Source organism: Lissotriton helveticus, chromosome 1_1 (assembly GCF_964261635.1).
Source record: "Lissotriton helveticus chromosome 1_1, aLisHel1.1, whole genome shotgun sequence".
NCBI lineage: Eukaryota > Metazoa > Chordata > Amphibia > Caudata > Salamandridae > Lissotriton > Lissotriton helveticus.
In genome coordinates this window covers 330410546-330436903 of record NC_136057.1, presented here as the reverse complement: position 1 = coordinate 330436903, position 26358 = coordinate 330410546, and the positions used below count along the sequence as shown (strand labels likewise).

The following is a 26358-nucleotide window of genomic DNA, read 5'->3' as shown; positions in this document are numbered from 1 at the left end:
CTGCTCTCTTCCACCCACCTTCTTCTCTAGCTCCCTGTTCTCTTCTCCTGTGCTGATCTGCTGCTCTCTTCCACCCGCCTCCTTCTTTAACTCCCTGTTCCCTTTTGCTGTGCTGATCTGCTGCTCTCATCCACCCACCTCCTTCGTTAACTCCATGTTCTCTTCTGCTGTGCTGTTATGCTGCTCACTTCCACCCACCTCCTTCTCCAACTCTCTGTTCTCTTCTCTTCTCCCGAGCTGATCTCCTGCTCTCTTCAACCCGCCTCCTTCTCTACCTCCCTGTTCTCTTCTCCTGTGCTAATCTGCTGCTCTCTTCCACCCCACCTCCTTCTTTAATTCCCTGTTCTCTTCTGCTGTGCTGATCTGCTGCTCTCTTCCACCCACCTCCTTCTCTTACTCCCTGTTCTCTTCTTTTCCACCTCTGCTGATCTGCTGCTCTCTTCCACATGCCTCCTTCTCTAACTCCCTGTTCGCTTCTCATGTGCCAATATGTTGTTCTCTTCCACCTGCTTCCTTCCTTAACTCCCTGTTCTCTTCTCCTGTGCTGATCTGCTGCTCTCTTCCACCCCACCTCCTTCTTTAACTCCCTGTTCTCTTCTCCTGTGCCGATCTGCTGTTCTCTTCCACCCCACCTCTTTCTCTAACTCCCTGTTCACTTCTCCTGTGCTGATCTGCTGCTCTCTTCCACCCACCTCCTTCGTTAACTCCATGTTCTCTTCTGCTGTGCTGTTATGCTGCTCACTTCCACCCACCTCCTTCTCCAACTCTCTGTTCTCTTCTCTTCTCCCGAGCTGATCTGCTGCTCTCTTCCACCCGCCTTCTTCTCTAGCTCCCTGTTCTCTTCTCCTGTGCTGATCTGCTGCTCTCTTCCACCCGCCTCCTTCTTTAACTCCCTGTTCCCTTTTGCTGTGCTGATCTGCTGCTCTCCTGCTCTCTTCCACCCCACGTCCTTCTTTACCTCCCTGTTCTCTTCTCCTGTGCCGATCTGCTGTTCTCTTCCACCCCACCTCTTTCTCTAACTCCCTGTTCACTTCTCCTGTGCTGATCTGCTGCTCTCTTCCACCCACCTCCTTCGTTAACTCCATGTTCTCTTCTGCTGTGCGGTTATGCTGCTCACTTCCACCCACCTCCTTCTCCAACTCTCTGTTCTCTTCTCTTCTCCCGAGCTGATCTGCTGCTCTCTTCCACCCGCCTTCTTCTCTAGCTCCCTGTTCTCTTCTCCTGTGCAGATCTGCTGCTCTCTTCCACCCGCCTCCTTCTTTAACTACCTGTTCCCTTTTGCTCACTCTATCGTCCTCACTCTACCGCCCTCAATCTACCGCCCTCACTCTCACACTCTACCGCCCTCACGCCCACACTCTACCGCCCTCACGCTCACACTCTACCGCCCTCACTCTACCGCACTCATGCCCTCACTCTCACGCCCTCACTCTACCACCCTCACCCCATAACTCTACCGCCCTTACTCTACCACCCTCACTCTACCGCACTCACTCTATTGCCCTCACGCCCTCACTCTACCGCCTTCACTCTACTGCCCTCACGCCCTCACTCTACCGCCCTCACTCTACTGCCCTCACGCCCTCACTCTACCGCCCTCACTCTACTGCCCTCACGCCCTCTATCACCCTCCCTCTCTTCCACCCACCTGCTTCTCTAACTCCCTGTTCTCAATTCTCTCTCCCATGCTGATCTGCTGCTCTCTTCCACCCTGCCTCCTTCTCTAACTCCCTATTTTCTTCTCCTGTGCTAATCTGCTGTTCTCTTCCACCGCCTCTTTCTCTAACTCCCTGTTCTCCTCTCCTGTGCTGATCTACTGCTCTCTTCCACCCACCTCCTTCTCTAACTCCCTGTTCACTTCTCTTCTCCAGAGCTGATCTGCTGCTCTCTTCAACCCGCCTCCTTCTCTACCTCCCTGTTCTCTTCTCCTGTGCTAATCTGCTGCTCTCTTCCACCCCACCTCCTTCTTTAACTCCCTGTTCTCTTCTGCTGTGCTGATCTGCTGCTCTCTTCCACCCACCTCCTTCTCTTACTCCCTGTTCTCTTCTTTTCCGCCTCTGCTGATCTGCTGCTCTCTTCCACATGCCTCCTTCTCTAACTCCCTGTTCGCTTCTCATGTGCCAATATGTTGTTCTCTTCCACCTGCTTCCTTCCTTAACTCCCTGTTCTCTTCTCCTGTGCTGATCTGCTGCTCTCTTCCACCCCACCTCCTTCTTTAACTCCCTGTTCTCTTCTCCTGTGCCGATCTGCTGTTCTCTTCCACCCCACCTCTTTCTCTAACTCCCTGTTCACTTCTCCTGTGCTGATCTGCTGCTCTCTTCCACCCACCTCCTTCGTTAACTCCATGTTCTCTTCTGCTGTGCTGTTATGCTGCTCACTTCCACCCACCTCCTTCTCCAACTCTCTGTTCTCTTCTCTTCTCCCGAGCTGATCTGCTGCTCTCTTCCACCCGCCTTCTTCTCTAGCTCCCTGTTCTCTTCTCCTGTGCTGATCTGCTGCTCTCTTCCACCCACCTCCTTCTTTAACTCCCTGTTCCCTTTTGCTGTGCTGATCTGCTGCTCTCCTGCTCTCTTCCACCCCACGTCCTTCTTTACCTCCCTGTTCTCTTCTCCTGTGCCGATCTGCTGTTCTCTTCCACCCCACCTCTTTCTCTAACTCCCTGTTCACTTCTCCTGTGCTGATCTGCTGCTCTCTTCCACCCACCTCCTTCGTTAACTCCATGTTCTCTTCTGCTGTGCTGTTATGCTGCTCACTTCCACCCACCTCCTTCTCCAACTCTCTGTTCTCTTCTCTTCTCCCGAGCTGATCTGCTGCTCTCTTCCACCCGCCTTCTTCTCTAGCTCCCTGTTCTCTTCTCCTGTGCAGATCTGCTGCTCTCTTCCACCCGCCTCCTTCTTTAAGTACCTGTTCCCTTTTGCTGTGCTGATCTGCTGCTCTCATCCACCCACCTCCTTCGTTAACTCCGTGTTCTCTTCTGCTGTGCTGTTATGCTGCTCACTTCCACCCACCTCCTTCTCTAACTCCCTGTTCGCTTCCTTTCTCCCTCTGCTGATCTTCTGCTCTCTTCCACATGCCTCCTTCTCTAACTCCCTGTTCGCTTCTCATGTGCCAATATGTTGTTCTCTTCCACCTGCTTCCTTCCTTAACTCCCTGTTCTCTTCTCCCGAGCTGATCTGCTGCTCTCTTCCACCCGCCTCCTTCTTTAACTCCCTGTTCTCTTCTGCTGTGCTGATCTGCTGCTCTCTTCCACCCACCTCCTTCTCTAACTCCCTGTTCTCTTCTTTTCTCCCTCTGCTGATCTGCTGCTCTCTTCCACATGCCTCCTTCTCTAACTCCCTGTTCGCTTCTCATGTGCCAATATGTTGTTCTCTTCCACCTGCTTCCTTCCTTAACTCCCTGTTCTCTTCTTCTGTGCTGATCTGCTGCTCTCTTCCACCCCACCTCCTTCTTTAACTCCCTGTTCTCTTCTTCTGTGCCGATCTGCTGTTCTCTTCCACCCTACCTCTTTCTCTAACTCCCTGTTCACTTCTCCTGTGCTAATCTGCTGCTCTCTTCCACCCACCTCCTTCATTAACTCCATGTTCTCTTCTGCTGTGCTGTTATGCTGCTCACTTCCACCCACCTCCTTCTCCAACTCTCTGTTCTCTTCTCTTCTCCCGAGCTGATCTGCTGCTCTCTTCCACCCACCTTCTTCTCTAGCTCCCTGTTCTCTTCTCCTGTGCTGATCTGCTGCTCTCTTCCACCCGCCTCCTTCTTTAACTCCCTGTTCCCTTTTGCTGTGCTGATCTGCTGCTCTCATCCACCCACCTCCTTCGTTAACTCCATGTTCTCTTCTGCTGTGCTGTTATGCTGCTCACTTCCACCCACCTCCTTCTCCAACTCTCTGTTCTCTTCTCTTCTCCCGAGCTGATCTCCTGCTCTCTTCAACCCGCCTCCTTCTCTACCTCCCTGTTCTCTTCTCCTGTGCTAATCTGCTGCTCTCTTCCACCCCACCTCCTTCTTTAATTCCCTGTTCTCTTCTGCTGTGCTGATCTGCTTCTCTCTTCCACCCACCATCTTCTCTAACTCCCTGTTCTCTTCCTTTCTCCCTCTGCTGATCTGCTGCTCTCTTCCACATGCCTCCTTCTCTAACTCCCTGTTCGCTTCTCATGTGCCAATATGTTGTTCTCTTCCACCTGCTTCCTTCCTTAACTCCCTGTTCTCTTCTCCTGTGCTGATCTGCTGCTCTCTTCCACCCGCCTTCTTCTCTAGCTCCCTGTTCTCTTCTCCTGTGCTGATCTGCTGCTCTCTTCCACCCGCCTCCTTCTTTAACTCCCTGTTCCCTTTTGCTGTGCTGATCTGCTGCTCTCATCCACCCCACCTCCTTCTTTAACTCCATGGTCTCTTCTTTTCTCCTTTGCTAACATACTGTTCTCTTCCACCCTCTTCCTTCTTTAACTCCCTGTTCTCTACTCCTGTGCTAATCTGCTGCTCTCTTCCACCCCAACTCCTTCTTTAACTCTGTTCCTTTCTCCTGTGCTGACCTGCTGTTCTCTTCCACCCGCCTCCTTCTTTAACTCCCTGTTCTCTTCTCCTGTGCTGATCTGCTGTTCTCTTCCACCGCCTCTTTCTCTAACTCCCTGTTCTCTTCTCCTGTGCCGATCTGCTATTCTCTTCCACCCACCTCCTTCTTTAACTCCCTGTTCTCTTCTCCTGTGCTGATCTGCTGCTCTCTTCCACCCCACCTCCTTGTTTAACTCCCTGTTCTTTTCTCCCGTGCTAATCTGCTGCTCTCTTCCACCCCGCCACCTTCTCCAACTCCCTGTTCTCTTCTCTTCTCCCGTGCTGATCTGCTGCTCTCTTCCACCTTGCCTTCTTCTCTAACTCCCTATTTTCTTCTCCTGTGCTAATCTGCTGTTCTCTTCCACCCGCCTCCTTTTCTAACTCCCTGTTTTCTTCTCCCGTGCTGATCTGCTGCTCTCTTCCACCCACCTCTTTCTCTAACTCCCTGTTCTCTTCTCCTGTGCTGATCTGCTGCTCTCTTCCACCCGCCTCCTTCTTTAACTCCCTGTTCCCTTTTGCTGTGCTGATCTGCTGCTCTCATCCACCCACCTCCTTCGTTAACTCCATGTTCTCTTCTGCTGTGCTGTTATGCTGCTCACTTCCACCCACCTCCTTCTCCAACTCTCTGTTCTCTTCTCTTCTCCCGAGCTGATCTCCTGCTCTCTTCAACCCGCCTCCTTCTCTACCTCCCTGTTCTCTTCTCCTGTGCTAATCTGCTGCTCTCTTCCACCCCACCTCCTTCTTTAATTCCCTGTTCTCTTCTGCTGTGCTGATCTGCTGCTCTCTTCCACCCACCATCTTCTCTAACTCCCTGTTCTCTTCCTTTCTCCCTCTGCTGATCTGCTGCTCTCTTCCACATGCCTCCTTCTCTAACTCCCTGTTTGCTTCTCATGTGCCAATATGTTGTTCTCTTCCACCTGCTTCCTTCCTTAACTCCCTGTTCTCTTCTCCTGTGCTGATCTGCTGCTCTCTTCCACCCGCCTTCTTCTCTAGCTCCCTGTTCTCTTCTCCTGTGCTGATCTGCTGCTCTCTTCCACCCGCCTCCTTCTTTAACTCCCTGTTCCCTTTTGCTGTGCTGATCTGCTGCTCTCATCCACCCCACCTCCTTCTTTAACTCCATGGTCTCTTCTTTTCTCCTTTGCTAACATACTGTTCTCTTCCACCCTCTTCCTTCTTTAACTCCCTGTTCTCTACTCCTGTGCTAATCTGCTGCTCTCTTCCACCCCAACTCCTTCTTTAACTCCGTTCCTTTCTCCTGTGCTGACCTGCTGTTCTCTTCCACCCGCCTCCTTCTTTAACTCCCTGTTCTCTTCTCCTGTGCTGATCTGCTGTTCTCTTCCACCGCCTCTTTCTCTAACTCCCTGTTCTCTTCTCCTGTGCCGATCTGCTATTCTCTTCCACCCACCTCCTTCTTTAACTCCCTGTTCTCTTCTCCTGTGCTGATCTGCTGCTCTCTTCCACCCCACCTCCTTGTTTAACTCCCTGTTCTTTTCTCCCGTGCTAATCTGCTGCTCTCTTCCACCCCGCCACCTTCTCCAACTCCCTGTTCTCTTCTCTTCTCCCGTGCTGATCTGCTGCTCTCTTCCACCTTGCCTTCTTCTCTAACTCCCTATTTTCTTCTCCTGTGCTAATCTGCTGTTCTCTTCCACCCGCCTCCTTTTCTAACTCCCTGTTTTCTTCTCCCGTGCTGATCTGCTGCTCTCTTCCACCCACCTCTTTCTCTAACTCTCTGTTCACTTCTCCTGTGCTGATCTGCTGCTCTCTTCCACCCACCTCCTTTAACTCCCCGTTCTAATCTGCTGTGCTGATCTGCTGCTCTCTTCCACATACATCCTTCTCTAACCGCGCACACACACATACATACAAGCATGCACACACACATACAACCGCACACACAACCACACACACAACCACACACACTCACACCGCACACACAACCGCACACACAACCGCACACACAACCGCACACACAACCACACACACATAACCACACACACGCAACCACACACACACAATCACACCCAACCACACCCACAACCACACCCACAACCATACCCACAACCACACCCACAAACCACACCCACAAACACACCCACAAACCACACACACAACCACACACCCAACCACACACCCAACCACACCCAACCACACCCACAACCACACAAAACCACACACAACCACACACAACCACACACACACTACCACACACACTACCACACACACAACCACACTCTATCTATCGCCCTCACTCTCTATCTATCTATCGCCCTCACTCTCTATCTATCTGTTGCCCTCACTCTATCGCCCTCACTCTCTATATATCTATCAATCTATCTATCTATCGATCGGCCTCACTCTATCTATCTCTCTATCGCCCTCACTCTATCTATCTATCTATCGCCCTCATTCTAACTATCGCACTCACTCTATTTATCTATTGCACCACCACAGCATCACTCAGCACCACCACAGCATCACTCAGGGGCACCACAACATCACTATGCCCAACTACAGCATCACTGAACGCCACAGCATTACTCGTAGCCACCACATCACTCAGCGCCACCACAGCATCAATCTGTGCAACCATTCAACAACAACTGGTTCAAATATGTTCTCTCAATGTTTCAAGCTTTATTACAAATGTCACAAAAAGATGTTAACTTCTGTTCTTGGATTTTTGTCACAATAAAATACAATGAACATAATCTTCACAAAAGTTATTTACAAAAGCTATTGCCATTATAGATTACAATAACTTTTATTTAAGTATTAATGATTAAAAAAATTAAAAGCCATTGTTATTTGTAATATCAATACATCTAAGTCACGTAAATACAACACATATTGCATTACAAATGCTATAGGTGTCACATTTGCGAAAGTTAAAACTATTGGCATTGTAAATGACACAGCTATTAATTTCGCTATTTACAAAACCAACACATAAATAAAAAAATTGTCAATTACAATACCAATAGCTCAAACTTTCCTAATGCGAGACCTATTGCATTGCAAATGCTTGTTAATTTTTGCATTGTTATGGATCTTCTTCCAAGGACACATTGGTCTGATTTGCTGATCTTAGATGGGCTAGATGGTTAACTAACATTCGACTTTGTTATTTAGCATTTATTTTTTATGTCATGTATAATACACTCAGGTTTATGTATTGCTTATTTTTAAAAACACGTACTCAAACAAAACCTGACATTTTATGGATAGGATGTAAGACCTTGTCATTTACAAAGCCAATGGCTCTAAATCTCGCTGATGTGAGACCTATTGCATTGAAAATGCTTGGTACTTTACCGTTTCCAACAACCAGCCTTCAGGACAAGGAAAACTGAGGAAAAGTCAGATAGGTAAAGTAACCAGATAATTAGCAGCATAGCGTGTTACCATCCAGTACACAATTGGTGGCTTAGAAAGGGGTTTTCCTTTTTTATTTTACTTGCACAGGTTATTTAAAGAAGAATCTTTCTGAAGAATGCTGAGAAGGTTCAGAATTCCAATGCGACCCGACGCTAGCACCAGGCAATCAGGTGGCAGAAATCCTGGAAGCCAAAGACAACGCAACAAGGATCCAGGAATCCAGAAGCCCAAAGACGCTGATCTAATCCACAGAGTCAGCTCTGATCATGGCTACAGAGGAGATCCGTAAGGTGATGGACAGGGGTTGTAGGGCGGCCCTGATACTGTTAGACCTCACGGCAGCCTTTGATACCGTAAATCATGCAGAGTTAGTAAGTAGGCTGCAAGCCGTCGATGTCAGTGGCAAGGCTCAGGCCCTTCTAACATCATTTCTGTCCTCCAGGGACCAAATAATACACTGGGAGGGATCTATGTTGGAACGGTTCATTTTCCTGGGTGGAGTCCCCCAGGGCCCGACCCTGTCCCTGACCATGTTCAATATTTATGTGACACTGCTACCCAGACTAATCAAAAGTCATGGTCTAGTGCTCGTGTCTTACACTGATGACACACTGCTAGTGGTGTCTGTCACGCAAAATGGGGACATGTCAGCTGAGCGGTTTTACAACTGTCTTTCCTCACTGATGTCGTGGATGAACACAAATTTTCTGAAACTCAACACCGACAAAAACGAGATCTTAGAATTTGGTCAGAAACCTTCAGTTTGGAGCCAATTATGGTGGCCCACCGAAGCCGGAACCTGTCCGGTTCCAGTGTCTAAGGTTAGAAATCTCGGTTTTCTGATCTACAAAGATCTAACATTTGCCCCCCAAATAAACCAAGTGGCCTCAGCCTGCTCTTTTACGTTGAAGATCCTACTAAGATTATTTCGTTCATTCCGTTCTCTTTGAGGAAAACGGTGGTAGGAGCCTTAGTTCTATCAAGAATAGATTATTGTAATGCCCTCCATTTAGGCGCTGGAGTAAAACAGCTCACTAAACTTCAGTCACTGAAAAATGCAGCAGTCCGAGTACTGCTTGGTTTACCCAAGCATCATTCCACTTCTGCCAGTATAAAACAACTTCACTGGCTTCCAGTGAGATGGCAGGTGGAGTTTAAAGCTCTTTGCCTAGTGCACAAAGCCCTCTGCGGAGGAGGGGCAACAGACATACAATCCTTATTTCCCCTCTACGTCCCACTGCGTCGCCTGAGATCCACTAATACTTGACTAGTACTTCTTTCAAAGATAAAAAGAGTAAGATGGGGAGGTAAACATTTTTCGTTCCAAGCAGCCAAATTATGGAACTCCCTCCCCGTCCAAATGCGACTCTAGTCTTGCCGCACTCTTTTTAGGAAAAGTATAAAAACCTGGCTCTTCACACAAATCTAATCTTTTTAGGCTGTCCCGGCTCCACATTATCTAGCACCAAGACGCCTCGGCAATAGTGCACTCTACAAATATCCTCAGTCAGTCAGTCAAGAATGAGGTACCGGACGAACAGGAAGGGCTAACGTCAAGCAGTTTCCTGAGGGGCAGCGCATAGTCTTAAAGGCTACTTGCTCCACTAATTTGAAGGGACCAAACACTTGCGGTAAGAGTTTGGCAGTCCCAACACCGGTCAGCAGGAGCGGGAAAAAAGAACCTAAGCAACTGCAACCTGCTCTGCATGATGGGATACTGGTGGTCCATGGGTCCCTAAAGGCACATTCTCTATTTTTAACTCATATAATGACAGCCTATGGTACTACACTGTCTTGCTCTCCTTCATCTCTCTGCTCTACCTAAAAGGGGTTATGAAAGATATTTCTGTGGTTGTACTAAAACATCATGAAATTATATATATAGATAATTCTGAATGCCCCCTTTTTAAATGCAAGATGAATAATTGGGTCATTGTAGGCTAGAGCTGTAGGCTGCATAATTGTCTTTCTTAAGTGACTCTGCAGGCCTTCCTGAAGAAAGGTGAACTTCTACACTTAAGAAGATATATTGTTAACAAGTGCTCCGGGGTCACCGCACGTGTGCAGGATTATTCGGTGCTTATGACTATAAAAGGAAATCCTCTACAAGATAAGAATGCTATGTAAGAAAGGCAGGTCCCTTCTAGGTAAAGCAGAGAAATACTTCTTGTAGGAGACCCTTATTGAGTGTGCGAGCTTTCCGTACACCTATTGTTTAGACAGGAACAAGGAAGACAGAGATGAGATCATGTATGCTTATCACAGTGCTCACTGTGTTGCCTGAGAATACAATATACAAGGAGGTGAAAGGAGTGATTTCAAACTGAAAAGAAAAGCTCACTGAAATATACCATCACAAATTTACAGTAAAAGGAATTCTCACTTGCTATCTCGAGAAATATTATTGGAAGACAATTTACATTTCTAATACACTGGTCAACGAAAAAGCATATATTTTAGGTACATTGAATTATTACTAGATTTGGTGAAACATACATGGAAACCACTACGTAAAAACAGAGAGGTAGCTAAGCCTCAAAACTCACTTCATTCGTGATACTCTTTGTAAGTACGTGCTCGTTCAGGACCATCCAGATCGCAAAAGTCAGCATGACGATTCCATGGCCACAGTCCCCGAACATCACAGCAAACAGGAAAGGAAATGTTATTATAGTATAGGGAGCTGCAAAAAGTCGGAATGAGAAACAAGAGATGAATAGGCAACAAATCTGGGAAAAGAAAGGAACTTCTGAAGCGGGGATGAGATATATGGAGGGCAGAAAGAAGATAAGAAAAACAAAGAAATAAAATGGTGAAGGGTACGTCAGCGATGAGCAATTATTGGCAGAAGCAAATGAGATTAAGAAATGTTAATAGGCGATACAAGAGAGTAGAGGAAAGTTAACTAACATCAGATAAGTAGAAGGATGTGTGATGAGTGGCAGCCCAATTGAGAAAAAAGACTATAGTAGTGTAAAAGTGTGAAACAAAGAAGAGATAAATAGCAGGGGGTTTAAGGGAGGATGACATAGAAGTATGTATGGAAAGTAATACATTGGCCTGAGAGAGAAGACTGAAGGTCAAATGTGATGGCATAGATTTAATGAGACAAAATACAAGTGCAAATGAAATTCAAAAAGCCTCATCAAGTACCAGTGTTAAGCATAACAACAATACTCAATTGAGTTCCTTACAATACAGGGCCTGACACCTAAGGAATACAAAGCAATACAACTGGCTGAAACAAACTCAGCCTCCAACCGAGTTTATGTAAAAATGCCATGAAAGCGTGCTCTCATTGGAAAAGGACATCAAACCTTCAGGGAATTATACTTTCGAACAAAAAAAAACTTTATTACGGTAAAACCATAAAAGTTTTCCATTGGTACGGTTAAAAGCAATGGGGCATATTCACAAGCCCTTTCGCCACAGGAACATCACTTTTTACGACGTTCTTGTAGCGATAGGGGCTTCGCCTTATTTACAAGGCAGTGTTAAGCAACTTAACATGGCTTAACACCACCTTTTACATTACTCACCCTTTCAGGCTATACTAAGCGTGAAAGGGGTGGACCATGGGTGTTGCGGATGGTGTTCTGCCGCAACATTCATTGATTTTGATGCTGCCCCATATTTTCAAGGGTGTGGTAAATATGGGGCAGTGCCAATATTTAGACCAGGGTAATCCTGGTCTTAGCATGGCAAAATGAGAAGAAAAGCTTTATTTCTCCTCTTTTTTCTGTTTCTATTTGTACCGCATTGTGCAGCACACAAAGGAACAGCAAAACGCCGTTAATGGTTGTTTATATGCAGGAAATAACACCTTCCTGCATGTAAACAATCATTAAAGAATGACGGTTTGCAACTTCCATGTGTTTTGCACAATGCAGCAGACATAAGAGTTACAAATCACCATTTGTTATTTTTTTGTGCAGGAAGGGACACCTTCGGGCATATAAACAATCCCTCCCCTCAACGCAGGCACCTTTGCACTATGAGGTTCCGTAAAAATTATTACGATGTTCTGGGCATTGCCGAATATGGATAAGTTTGGTATCTACGAACCGCAAATGATGAGTTCGGCAAGTGTGCGAATTTTCGCTACACTACCTGCCAGGGTTCGCCTAATATTACGTGTTCTTCATCTGAACCCTCGGGTTCCATTTTAGATACGGCATCCATTTTGTTTCTTGCCCTCACGTAGTCAGCGAGCAGGTAACTGTTCGCCCCTTGACCCTCTAGTTCCCCAGCCTTGCGGAAGACGCATATTCCTTTCATGCGTCTTTATGGCCGGAGGAATGACACAGCAAAGGCAGATGGCACAGCTTGAGGGTAATCTGGTTGTACCGGTTTATTGTGACAGCCTTACAGGCAATGGATCCAACTCTTTTGATCTCGCGATCATGCTTCCGATATTACCCCCACACTCTTTTCTCTACACGTGTCCGACTTCCTTACAGCTGCTCTTGTCTCTCCTTCTTTGTCATTTACAACTCTAATGGGTGTGCCTAATGGTGGGAAGACAGTTGGGAACCGGCATGGCTATTGTAATTATGTTCCGGGATTCTGAACACATGAAAGCGACCCTTTTTAAGTCTACTGTGGGAACCGGATTGTAATCTTTTGTCCACATGTTATGCAATGGCAACTTTCTGTATAAAAGAGAGCGACCTACAATACAATTTGAAGCAGACTCGCAGAACCTACATGTTCATGTACTTCTTATGACTCCTGTTTCCCTGCAGTAATAAAAGCTGATCTTTGACGCCGAAGGAAGTGTCCCGTGTCTCTGTAGTTTGTGCGCCGAAACAGGTATCCCATGAAGGTTATAGGTGTTGTTCCCTGGCACCGCTGGTACTGTTAAAAGTCCAGTCCTTCAGTTGGCGCCCAACGTGGGGCTCGACTTCAGCGGTACCGGTCCAAAGCCTGATGATCGTGAGGAACTTCGTGTGAAATCTCCGAGGGAAGGTGCACCCCGCTTCATCGATCCTGTTGTCGAAATAAGTGGCCCGAAGTTTTTCCCTGCGAAGATTCCCGCCTCCTGACGGCTGCGACGGACCGATGCCCTGACTGTCGACCTGTCTTCGACGCCCGGCGCAGACCTTATGTACAAGCGAGACGATAGACGGGCCTTCCTGGTGCCGCCATTGAAGTTCTGAGTTAAGTATTTGTGGGTCGCTCCCAGTCCTTAGTGGTTGTTCTAGCTTCTTGAAAGCTTTGTTGTTAGCCTTTAAGGCTTTGTTGTAATAGCTCACCGAGCTTTTAATAGCCTCCTCAGGCTTTGTGGTTAGCTCTCCGAGCTTTGTGATAGCCTTAAGGCTTTGTTGTATTGCATGGTTCCATTGCATTTGTGGTTCTTAGTATTGGTCCTTAGTATTATTTGACAGTTGCAATTGCCAAAAACCGAGGGTTTTGACTTACACGAGGTTTTATTACTTCGGTAATCCTTGAAGTTTGATACTAGGTTAGTGTGCACGATGCCTAGCCATAGTGGTTTGTTTCGTATTTTCAAATGTTGCGCAATGGATTCCCGGTTGGAGGACTCGTGTCCGATACCTCCAGTTGGAACTCCGATACATGATCTTTATAGTCGACATGGTGTAGGTCCTATAATCTATAATGATTACTGGGTCCGCTATACAAAGAAAGACGGTGACCTTAGATGGCCACCACATGGAACTTTTGAATTTTCGATTTTAGATAATCTTGAGGCTAAATTATTTTTAAAGAAAGCTAGGCCAGCTATGTTTGATTCCTTTCGGATATGGCGTAAAGAGGCCAAGCAGAAAGAAATCAAACAACTTAAAAAGGATCAGAAGCAAGGGTTCGTTCCTATAATGCAAGCTATACGAGAATGTAAACAGGACAAAGAAGAAAAGGAAATGGAAATCTCTACTAGATTGCATCATATGAAAATAGATAAATGTTACCCAGTTTTACCGAATAATCTAGAAAAGAAAGAAGAAGATTTGAAGGAGGATTCCTTGTTATCATATTTAATGAAATCACCACCTCCTTACGTACAGGGTGCTACTGCTCCTGTAGCTCCTCCTGTAGTACCTCCTGTTGCTCCCCTTGTTGCTCCAGCGGCTGCGGGTCAGCCCGCTGTTGACCCTACGTTTGTTCCACCACCTGTCCTTGTTCCTACTGCTCCTGTACCTGTACCTTCACAGACTGTTGTTTCTGCTACTCCGACTACCTTGTCCGTTCCTAGTATGCCTTCCTTCACCTCCGGTGTTGTTGCCCCTGTTTTTCTTTCTCCTTCTGTTCGTAAGCGTGTTCCTAACTCTGTTGCTACCCTTTATTCACCTCTTTCTGGTCCATTATTTTCGTCTGATTCATCTGAAACTCCTCAGAGACGGAGTCAGATCCCTAGTGGTAGGGAGAAAGAGACGTTAATAACCATGGCACATAGGTGGATGAAACATCCTGCTAATTACACTCCACGTGTAGTCTTTGATACATTTTCTCAGTTTAATGAGCCTACGCAGAGATTCGTGTTTGAGGAGATGTGTAACTTTTTGAGGGAAGAATGGTATAATGATGATGTAGATAATGTACCGTCCGACATAATTGAACTTCAGAGTCACTTTTCGAACGGTATGATTATAGGAGACGATGTACGACGTGACGTGGAACGCTTATTAGCGTTTAGATCCACAGCACATTCTCGGGTATCAGCAGATGATACCACCGAGAATTGGAAAGCGGTTCCTGGTCAATATCCCATGAGAGAAGTTCCGCCACTGTGGGTGCCTGGTGATCCTAATGCAAACCCTGTGGTTCTACCACATTTTCGAAGGGTATGGATACATCTTCCATGGAAACGATCGGAAGTTTTGCAAGTGAAGCAATCCTTACCTGATCCGCGTAAAAACCCGGCTGGTTATTATAAGGAGTTATCACAACTGGTGGAAGCTTCTATTATGAACCTTGCCGATATCGACATGTTGTTTGGCAATGTTGTACCGCAACCAGTTTGGGCTAAAATTCGTCAAGCCAATCACGCAGTTGAATTAGGCGGTGATTGGGCTGCACTGCTAGCGGCTGATGCATTACAAGTTGGTGGGGCTAAGCCCGACCAGCTAATCTTAGACTTGCCGCAGAAAATCATTACGCTCATGAAAACTATCATGCCAGCGATGAAGGTGAACTGGGATAAGTTATCAGCTTGTAAGCAAAAGAAAGACGAGAGTGTCTCGGATTTCTTTACAAGGTTTGAGGAAGCGTTTGTCGACCACAGCGGCCAGGACATGGGCGCTGAGGGAGGCCAGCGGTTATTCGTTGACAAGTTCGTATCGAATTTGCTGCCTGAGCTATGCAACAAATTAAAGAATTCAGAGAGTGCGTGGGCAGTTTCAACCCCTGCGCAAATACTAGCAACAGCCCAGTATTATGAGAATAGGGAGAAGGAAGAAAGTGATCGTGTAGAGAAGAAAACGAAGGAGCTCAAGACGAAGGTTTTGTTACAGCAAGCATACCCTCCACGATCAAACCAAACTGATTCACAACAGCAGTATCGACCACGAGCACAGCCCAATAGGACACAGCCGCGTTCTGACAATTTTGATTATAGATTTTCCCTTGGGTATAATCAGTGCGCATATTGTAAGAAAGAGGGACACCTAAAATATGATTGTCTTGCCTTACGGGACCGCCTAAATGGTGTATCAGCACGAGGAAATCGTGGTAGTGGTCCCAACAGGCATCACGAGGTAGAGGTCGTGGTTCATCCCACAATCAGAGTGATCGTTATCAAAATCAATCAGATGCAAATAATTGTTTTGACCAGCGAAATGCAGGGTCAGTCCGATCTGCACAGTATAATGTGGACGATTATTACGTAGAGCATGAGACTGTTGTAAATGACCATTACTAGGACAGCCAACGACAAAGAGAGGGAGTAGTGTCAGTTCCGGTCGATCAGAGTGGGCCTTACGTTGCAGTGGCTACATCGGGTGTAGTTGAGCCTTTTCTGTTAGACACTGGTGCGACGAAAAGTTCCATCATGCATTCGAAACTCCCTGGCGCACCTTTGTCTGGCTTAACGAACGTTTCCGTTGGATTCTCTGGCGCTCCTGTTAGCAACCCAGTCTCTAGTCCTTTGCCTCTTATGATTGGTCCTCGTGAGCTAACGGCTCCACTGATTCTATCTACAGGTTGTGGTGAAAATCTTTTGGGCCTGGATTTGTTGAAACGATTAAATGCAACATTGTATTGTTCCCCCGAAGGAGTGGAGCTTACATTGGGACAGAGAGTGATCTCTCCAATGTATTTATCAGTCGACAAATTCCCACCGGAATTGAGTTCCCTCCCTGCGTCCTTATGGGCCACAGGTCCTAATGATGTAGGCTTGTTAGACATTCCACCCTATGTGATTCAATTGAAACCAAATGCGCGATTACCGCGTTTACATCAATATCGTATTTCTCTTGAGGGCGAACGAGCGCTGTTAGCAATCGTTCATGATCTCATTGGAAAGGGTGTTGTTGAAGAAAGTCGTGGAAATGTGTGTAATAGCCCTGTATTACCAATTCTGAAACGAACTGACCCAACTAAAGCTCCTGTGTATCGTTTCGTAATAGACTTAAGAGAAGTAAACAAAATAGTGGTTCCACAATTTCCTGTAGTGCCCGACATTACGGCCTTACTAACAATGATTCCGGCATCTGCCTCCTGGTTCACAGTGATCGATCTAAAGAATGCTTTCTTTAGCATCCCGATTGCCGAGGAAAGCAGAGACCTATTCGGATTCTCATTAGGTGGTCGCAGTTTTAGGCTAAAAGGCGCTCCACAGGGCTACTGTGAGAGTCCGTCAATCTACAGCCAAGCACTTAAAGGTCAACTTGATGCCTTTGTATTACCTAAAGGTGCAGCTTTGATTCAATACGTTGATGATCTTTTAGTGGCAGCTGATACAGAAGCTATTTGCAAAACGGCTACAGTATCATTGTTACACTATTTACATAACTTACACCACAAGGTATCGCCTTCAAAGATACAGTATTGTTGTCAAGAAGTTACCTATCTAGGTCACTTATTGTCAAGAGAAGGGAGAAGGTTGACCCCAGAGAGAATTGCAGCGATTTCCCGGATGACTGTGCCAAAAACCCAGAGAGATGTTCGTGCCTTTTTAGGTATTACGTCCTATTGCAGACAATGGATTCCAAATTTTTCATTGTTGGCGAAACCATTGATAGCCCTTACGTGCAAGGATGTTTCATCCCCATTGCCTTGGACTAAAGAGTGTCAGAAAAGTTTTTCTGAATTACGTGATGCGTTGTGTTCGGCTCCTGTGTTGGGCACTCCTGACTACAGTAAGCCGTTTACACTATACGTTCACGAGAGGGACGGTTGCGCGTTGAGTGTTCTGACACAACCTTTTGGTGGTAAGCAACGCCCATGTGCCTATTTTTCTTCGACTTTAGACCCAGTAGCAAGAGCCTTGCCAAGTTGTTTAAGGGCAACAGCGGCAGCTGCGGCGTCCATTCGACAGTCCGCAGGTTTAGTCATGAATAATATGCTCACGGTAATGGTTCCGCATGCAGTTGACACTCTATTGAATCGAACGAAAACTCAACATCTGACGAGCGCAAGATTGTCTGGATATGAGTTGACGTTGCTGGCCAGTCACATACGGATAAAACGATGTAATGTGTTGAATCCAGCAACATTGCTGCCGATCGACACAGAATCAAGTGGTGAAGCAGTACATGACTGCTATCTCAGAACTGAAGAGGAAACTAAGGGTCGTATTGACCTAAAAGATACTCCATTGACAGATCCCGATGGTACTTTGTATGTGGATGGTTCTTGTTTCAAGTTGCCGAACGGTGATGTGACTACTGCGTATGCTGTAGTTACATTGAGAACGATTGTGGAAAGCGAAAGACTAAGTCAGAATTCGGCTCAGGCTGCCGAGTTAATCGCTTTGACAAGAGCGTGTGTATTGTCTAAAGATAAGCGGGTGAATGTGTTTACAGATAGCCAGTACGCGTTTGGTGTGGCACATAGTTTTGGACGATTGTGGAGAGAGAGAGGATTCCTTACGTCGCATGGCACGAAGATTCAACATGGTCAGCTTGTAAATGATCTTTTAGATGCACTTACATTGCCTAAACAAGTGGCCATAGTCAAATGTAGCGCACATCAGAAAGTAACAGATGATGTGGGTCGTGGAAATGCGTTTGCAGATGAAACGGCTAAAGAAACGGCTAAAGATTTAACGAACAGAATGTATGTTACGAGCTCAGTGAGATGGCCAACAGAGACTGGTATGTGTGAAGACACATTTGAAAGTGTGAAAGGAATACAGAATAAAGCCACTGAGACAGAAAGAACTAAATGGAGAGAGAGCACGGGAAGATTGGATGAGAATGGATGTTGGGTTGATTTATCAGAGAAGCAGAGATGGATATTACCGGATGCGTATGTGCTCGCTGTTGTTACAATGGCTCATGGTATGGCACACATCAACACTAAAGGCATATGCAAGTTGTTGTCTCATGTATGGAAGAATGATGGGATTACTAAGTGCGCCGAGAGAGTGGTTAAGAATTGTATGGTGTGTTTGATGCACAATCCTGGTAAGGGCACCCCCACTCCACCTGGCCATTTTGCCCCTCCTACGTACCCCTTCGAAGTTATCCAGTTGGACTTTATCCACATGGACCGATGTAACAACTTGAAGTATGTGTTGGTTGTGGTGTGTGCATTCTCTAGGTGGATTGAGGCTTACCCCCTTAAGGATAATACAGCCTTATCCACGGCAAAAATGTTGCTCAAAGAGTATTTTTCCCGCTACGGAATGCCTCGGGTCGTATGGTCGGACAACGGAAGTGAGTTTGTTGGGAGTGTGATGAAGAGTGTGTGTCGCGGTTTAGGGATTGTACAAAAATTTCATAGTGCAAATCATCCACAATCAGCAGGATTGGTGGAAGGATATAATGGCACTTTAAAACTGAAATTGGCTAAAATTCAGGCAACAACTGGTTTATCATGGCCCGACGCTTTGCCTCTGGCTCTCCTGTCGACCAGGGCAACTGTACACTCTCGAGTAGGGCTCAGCCCATATGAGATTGTCTTCGGTCGTCCTGCTAATGTATGGGGAGTCCCAAGACCAAAGGAATTTGACAGAATTGAATACCCTATGTTGATTGATTATCTCTATGATCTGACTGCTAAATTGAGTTTGATTCATCAACAGGTCTTTGAGTCTCTGCCGTCACAAACAGAGGGTCCTGGTCATCGACTTCAACCAGGGGACTGGGTCCTTGTTAAAAACTACGGACGAAAACGAAACCTAGAACCAAGATTTGTGGGTCCGTTTCAAGTACAGCTGGCCACGAGGACGGCGGTTCGATTACACGGACGCCGGAACTGGGTACATGCTACCCACACGAAAAGAGTCCCGCTTCCTCTGCCGTCGGACACCTGGATGAGAAGAGGTCTTTCTTCATCTGAGACCGACACTCCACCACATTTCGTTCCATTCAGCGAAGCACGGCTTGTATCTGACACCGTTGCTGACTCCTCTCAAACAATTTCCTCCACATCAACCTTGGAAAATTTGACTGTTGAACAATTGCCTGAACAATTGAACACTCCTTTGCCGTCCAATCCATTGTTTGAAGATCAGACTCGCCCTGGAAGTAGCCGATATTTTCTTCGTCCACGAACAAGCCATAAATAAAAAGATTTTTTTTTGTTTATAGGTTCTACGTTACTCTGAAAACAGTGGACATTATATATATATATTGAGTATCTTTTTCTTTTTCGTACAGCCAAGAACATTATCTAGCCTAGAACCTACCATCCAGGTTGACCGTAAGGCCGTGCGGGTACTTCCTTCTGTTTAGCAGCTATCGACACAAGGTTGGTTTCTATTATCAATTTCTGGGAATTCCTGGGAATTGATAACCGCTACTCAGAACGAAGTGCGTCAAGAACGTCGCGGACGGTCGTTAGGGGATGGAATCATCATTGTCTGAGCTGTCGAAAAGAGAAGAAATGTTGGCGCAAAGATCTACATTGCAGAAAATATGTCATACAAAATGGTTTTTCTCACAAGTAATCATACTGTTTCTCACCATATCTATGCTATTGGTAGGAGGAATATATTATGGGTCTCAGTTCTTATTGTCTTCTGCTACACCTACTCTTCCATCTCATGATCAATATTTCATTTCTACTGTTTCTCCACATTCCTTTTATCCTCTGCCTCAACACGAACAAATCAGACGTGCGGAATTCAGAAACAACTCTTTTATACAACTCCTGCATCAGCATCAGTTAGTGGTAAACACTACCAACTGTTGGGTGTGTGGGTTAATGCCACATACTATGGATAAAGGTATTCCGTACCTAGTTCTGCCTTATAGTGCACAAGGGTCAGCTCGAGCATTACAAACTATGTTCCGTAGCGCACTAGATTCCTACCCTCATCGAGAACCACGCTCAGCAAACTCTGGTCCTGGCCCGTACCACAAGACTCTGGCGAGAGCTATTGCAGACTTAGATAGAGATATTTTTGACGCATCGCTCATCCCAGAGGAAGAGGTGCGAGCATATAAGGAACTAAGTGAAGCTGAGTACAGCTTATCAGTGGGTGAGAGGCAGCTTAAAAGCTCGCCACCGATATGGATTGTACCTCACCTTGGTAATTTCTGCTTGAAAGGTCTTGGTCGAAATCCGAGAGCTCAGTTTGGGGAGAGTGCTTGTACCGAGACATATGTCTTACCGACACTCTCCTCCCCTGTCTTCCTGCCTGCCAAGGGTACTTACTTTGTATGTTATGATCGAGCCTATACGTGGTTACCTCATGACTTCTCGGGTACTTGCTATATTGCGAATCTTTTGCCTCCCACTTTCACTGTGGCCTCTGATTATCACAGAAATAGAATTGTAAGAGGTGTGATTAGCAAAGAAGATACTTCCGGACAAGAAGCTGGAGACTTCTTTAAAGGTTTCCTACCGTTCTGGGGACCAATGGTTAATAGCAGGAACCTGAGACAGTTAACTCGTGTTGTAGAATCAACTGCCAACATAACTGCAAATGCCCTTGGTAATTTGACAGCCGAAGTCCAGGCGGATAGACTGATGACGTTGCAGAACCGTATGGTTCTAGATATCGTTCTAGCAGATAGAGGTGGGGTTTGTAAAGTCATCCATTCGAGCTGCTGCATATTCATACCTGATAACGCTCCAACGGTTTATCAAGCCATCTCTAAGTTGCATAAAATTTCGGAGTCCATACACGTGGACGAAGGAAATTGGACGCTTCTGGGATGGTTTTGGGGTCTGATATCGACTTGGGGTTGGAAGATTCTGATGATCATAGGGATTGTTGTGACATTTCTGTTCTCATGTTGTCTTTGTGTGCAATGTGGTCCTGCCTTATGTGGCCTTTGTGCTACGACGTGTATAAGACAGCCCATTGTCACCAAAGAGGCATTGAAGGATCGAATAATGTATCAACAACATCTGAGTGATCTGATGAGTATCGAAATCGATTATGATTCCGACTAGTGCTTGCCTACATGAGGGCAAAAGGACCGTCTGAGGTTCCGTAAAAATTATTACGATGTTCTGGGCATTGCCGAATATGGATAAGTTTGGTATCTACGAACCGCAAATGATGAGTTCGGCAAGTGTGCGAATTTTCGCTACACTACCTGCCAGGGTTCGCCTAATATTACGTGTTCTTCATCTGAACCCTCGGGTTCCATTTTAGATACGGCATCCATTTTGTTTCTTGCCCTCACGTAGTCAGCGAGCAGGTAACTGTTCGCCCCTTGACCCTCTAGTTCCCCAGCCTTGCGGAAGACGCATATTCCTTTCATGCGTCTTTATGGCCGGAGGAATGACACAGCAAAGGCAGATGGCACAGCTTGAGGGTAATCTGGTTGTACCGGTTTATTGTGACAGCCTTACAGGCAATGGATCCAACTCTTTTGATCTCGCGATCATGCTTCCGATATTACCCTCACACTCTTTTCTCTACACGTGTCCGACTTCCTTACAGCTGCTCTTGTCTCTCCTTCTTTGTCATTTACAACTCTAATGGGTGTGCCTAATGGTGGGAAGACAGTTGGGAACCGGCATGGCTATTGTAATTATGTTCCGGGATTCTGAACACATGAAAGCGACCCTTTTTAAGTCTACTGTGGGAACCGGATTGTAATCTTTTGTCCACATGTTATGCAATGGCAACTTTCTGTATAAAAGAGAGCGACCTACAATACAATTTGAAGCAGACTCGCAGAACCTACATGTTCATGTACTTCTTATGACTCCTGTTTCCCTGCAGTAATAAAAGCTGATCTTTGACGCCGAAGGAAGTGTCCCGTGTCTCTGTAGTTTGTGCGCCGAAACAGGTATCCCATGAAGGTTATAGGTGTTGTTCCCTGGCACCGCTGGTACTGTTAAAAGTCCAGTCCTTCAACTATGGTTCAAGGGTGCCTGCCTTGGTGCTAGGCAGCCTAGTTTAGCACCAGCACTAGGGGAAACTCAGGGATGCACCGTATCTTTGTAAATACGGTGCATCGCTGCATTTTCAGAATGGTGGTGAGTGGTGTGAGCCAGTTTACTTAACGCCACCCTCCGTCATTCTGTTTTAGATTTGCCCCAACATTCTTAATCTAAATAGTGCCACTAGAAAATGTCATATCAACAGTCTAAAACCATTTCAAATCATATATTTACATGTTAATTCTGCATAACAAATTGATTGCTAAAACTTGCACATTTCAAACTCATGCACTACTTTAAAATGCAAAAACTGCCCTGTAAATGAGGTGCCTACCACGGTTTGTTCCACCCTTGATAATGCCACTGGCCAATACTGTTGTTTCAGTATCCCTCTGGAGAGAAAATAATCCATAGCTGGATGATACCAAAGGCTTGCATAGCCTAATAAGATCAACAACATCTTGATCGAGCAGGATTTCATTAAATCTGTCGGCTCTCAAAACACCTTGTAAGGCAGCTACATAACGACTCAACTCTAGAGTTATCCATAATTTTCCCCAGAATAACAAGGAGCGCAAAGGGGTTTTAAGTGCCACCTTTTTGACACTCATATCCAATACTAGAGGATACTGGGGAGTACAAGCTGGACAGGAAACCAGGGTTCCAAAAAACCCATCTTCTAAGCGTTCCAGGACTTAGACTTCTCCAAATCTCAACAGTTCAGAACCGTATAACACAGCCCTATAAACAGGGCCTGACTGGCTGCCGCGGGCGCCAGGCTTTTCCCCGGTGGGCCACCAGGGTAGGGCTGGTTTTAGACCCCTGGGGTGTAATTTGTCTTACCGGGGCTGGTCTTACAGCATAGCTGCAATATCGTCCCTTATCAACAGAAGCAGCATCCCCCGGCCGGCCGTGCCGTTCCTAGTCCGTCCCTGCCCTTTAGCCTTGGCCTCATATGCCTGGAGAGCTGGCTTCACTGGTTTAGTGAAGGATAACCAATGTTCTTTCAAGATAACTCCAGTAAGCTTCCGGTGTTTTAGGTAAGCCTTATCAATATACTTGGACCAGGACGTGTAAGATGAACGTTTTATTCCTAGGTAGCTGAATGAATCGACCCTCTCTAGAAGACTATAAATAACCTCAGATTACCCTTGATCTTTTTCGCTGTGCTAAACACCATGCTGCTTTAATGTCCAGGCCACAATCCTTGCAAAATGCAGTGAATACATTCAGAAGCATTAGGAGGACACTCTGGGTTTTTGGGTATAATCCAAAAACAACAATATGGGGATCTTAACTGTGGAGATAAATGGGGCATTCACTGGGGACTCAAAGAGATAATCGACCATCCCATTCACATACAGGGAAAAGAAGGGGGGAGCTAATACACACCCTTGTGTTACACCTTCTGTTATAGGAATCCTATCTGTCAGTTGGCCTTGTGACCCTCATCTAACTCTGGCTTGGTTGTTCTCATGAAGCCTGGTCAACAAAGCTAATTTCATGAAGCATACCCATCTCCTGCGAAATCTGCCACATCCTACACCTTGGATCCAATTCAAATACAGATTTGAGATCAACAAAGGCAAGAAACAAGTTGCCACTCTGATCAAAACAGTCCTTCAGTAGATTAAAACAAACCGTAAATCCAGATCTGCAGTGGATGTTTTGACTCTAAAATCTGCTTGGAATGGATTTATAATATCTCTTTCAGCTATCCAGCCTGGATGTTTACTAAAATCATGCAACAGAACACCTTTGTATGCAATCTATTAGGGTGATGGGCCTATAGTTAGCCGATAAGGACGTGTTTCCTTTTTTAGGTTTCACCACACAGCACTTACGCTGTGTTTGTGAAATCTATTGCTATTTAATATAATATCTTAAAGGGGCTTATATCCCGCCACCTCTCTTTTCATTGGTTCCTGTCCATGCAACTTAACTTCCCTCCATTTCTATTGGCTGTAGCATATTTTCCTGCATTTACCAATACTTGTTCCTCGTCTGCTTCTCTTATCAGTTTCCCCTAGCTGAAATACTGTTAACATTCGCTTTAGTGGAACTATGCTTTAATAAAGTTTTACCTCTTTCTTCTTTATTGTCTTGTACTATTTGCTGTCTTATATAGCGCAGGCTTGACTTGAAGGTATTAGTGCTATTTACATAAACACCAGTTACATTACAAATTCATTTAGTTGAAGAAACTGAGAGATTAAGTGGTCTTCCCAGAATCACAGTATGTTGAACCAGTGCCAAGACTCAAACCTGGTTCCCCAGCTCCAATGTGGGCAGCTCTGGTCGTTACCTCACATCCTCTCATTCTGTATTTACGGAGAATTTCATTTGGCAGTCATTTATTTATCCCCATGTTGAATTTAGGCAACTAAACTGGGACCTAGACGGTGCTGGGAGGGACAACAGGTCCAGTGATAGCTACCTGTGAGGAAAGTGTGACAATAGGGGGGCTGTCCTCGCTCCCCCGCCATTTCAAGTTTCTCATTATATGGAACTCGGTTCCCCACGGAAATCAGTCTGACACAATTTGTTCGGCGAATTTACTGAGAAGGGTACCTACCCTCTACCCCTGGATAAAGGAGGTAGGGCTAGAACCCAAGGGATCTTTTTGTAAGTCCTGACAAAAGACGGGATATTTTTTTATCTTCACTGGCTGAAACATGTCGACATTATAGGAGAATGGAGGGGTAGAAGACTCATAATAGCCTTCCATACCACCATCCATTGGTCACCTATTTGATCTTTTTTAATCTGGGCAAGGAATCGATAATTAAATTGGGATTGAGGATATCCTGTGCCTAGTTTTAAATACTATTTCATCACCTTTATTTACTTGTGATCTCTTGTTGGGTATATGATTTTGTGTTGTATTGTCTTCCCTGCCCTATTGCTCCACCTCCAATGTTGGCTTGTGTGGAGGTGTGTTAGCAGCCCTATGATGAAGCATGACACAGTATACTGTGTGTGAGGGCAGTTTTAAAACTCTTGGTGGTCTCCCTGACTCTAGGTCATGGTGATTCTGCAAACGGAGACCCCTCTTCTTTTTGTAATTATCACGTTGTTGTTTTGAGGTCGGAGAGGGCCCCCTTATTTCTCCTACCCCTTACTTTTTGTGTGTGCGTTACCTCACATCCTCATTCTGCATTTACGGAGAATTTCATTTGGCAGTCATTTATTTATCCCCATTTTGAATCTACGCAACTAAACTGTACTCTTGTGTTTAGCACGCCCCTCGGGCAGGGTTTGTCAGGAGATGTTGGCAGGTCCTCTGTGAGGAGACAGGCTGTGAGACTGGGCCACTGCCTTGCTGTGCCTGCTGGATTACTCAGGCAAGCCCACCACGCCTCATGCTTTCTATCTCTCTCCTTTTCTCTCGCTCTCTCTTCTCTCTGGTATACATCTCTCGCTCAGAAATTATTCCTGGTGCAGAAATAAGCGGGTGCGGAGACCATCATTTAGCAAGTCTGCGTCTGACAGTCTTCCAAGGTCAGTGCAGACGACCTACCCACCACACACACCTCTAGGATCACAAACCCTCTGCTGTTTTCTTTGCTTCCTTCCACATACTCTACTGGCAGTCCGCAGCATCCCAAGGTCAGTGCTGCAGCCCCCCTCCCCCACCCAACCTGCCCATCTCCGCCACCCCCACTGCCACTTCTCCCTGCCCAGAGGCTGCCTGTTACATTCCATATATAAAGATTCAACACTCATCTCTGGAATATCAGACGGCATCAGCAGAGAAGTGTCCCCTAAGAGCCGCTCTCTGCAAACAGAGCCTTGTTGGGAAGGAGGGCACTGGAAGTCAGGGTGTGCATGAAGAGATATATTTTACGAGTTTGACATGGCATGGCATCAAGCTAGACATAAAACGTAATCCGAAGCAGAGCATTTGCTAAACTCTGTTGCAGTGATTTAGAATCCAGAGTAGATACCCAGATTGATGTTCCTGGAAGCCAT

At 46.0% G+C, this 26358-nt stretch overlaps 1 protein-coding gene across 14 annotated transcripts in view; it reads right to left on the bottom strand.

Moving 5' to 3' along the window:
• LOC144804990 (V-type proton ATPase 116 kDa subunit a 4-like) overlaps nucleotides 1–26358 on the bottom strand; it is a 6844636-nt gene that overhangs the window by 4948599 nt on the left and 1869679 nt on the right. For all 14 annotated transcript variants that reach the window (XM_078671938.1, XM_078672103.1, XM_078672267.1 and 11 more), the window contains one exon: nucleotides 10464–10600. In XM_078671938.1, coding sequence (XP_078528064.1) covers nucleotides 10464–10600 — 137 coding nt within the window. The remainder of the gene's footprint in view (nucleotides 1–10463; nucleotides 10601–26358) is intronic.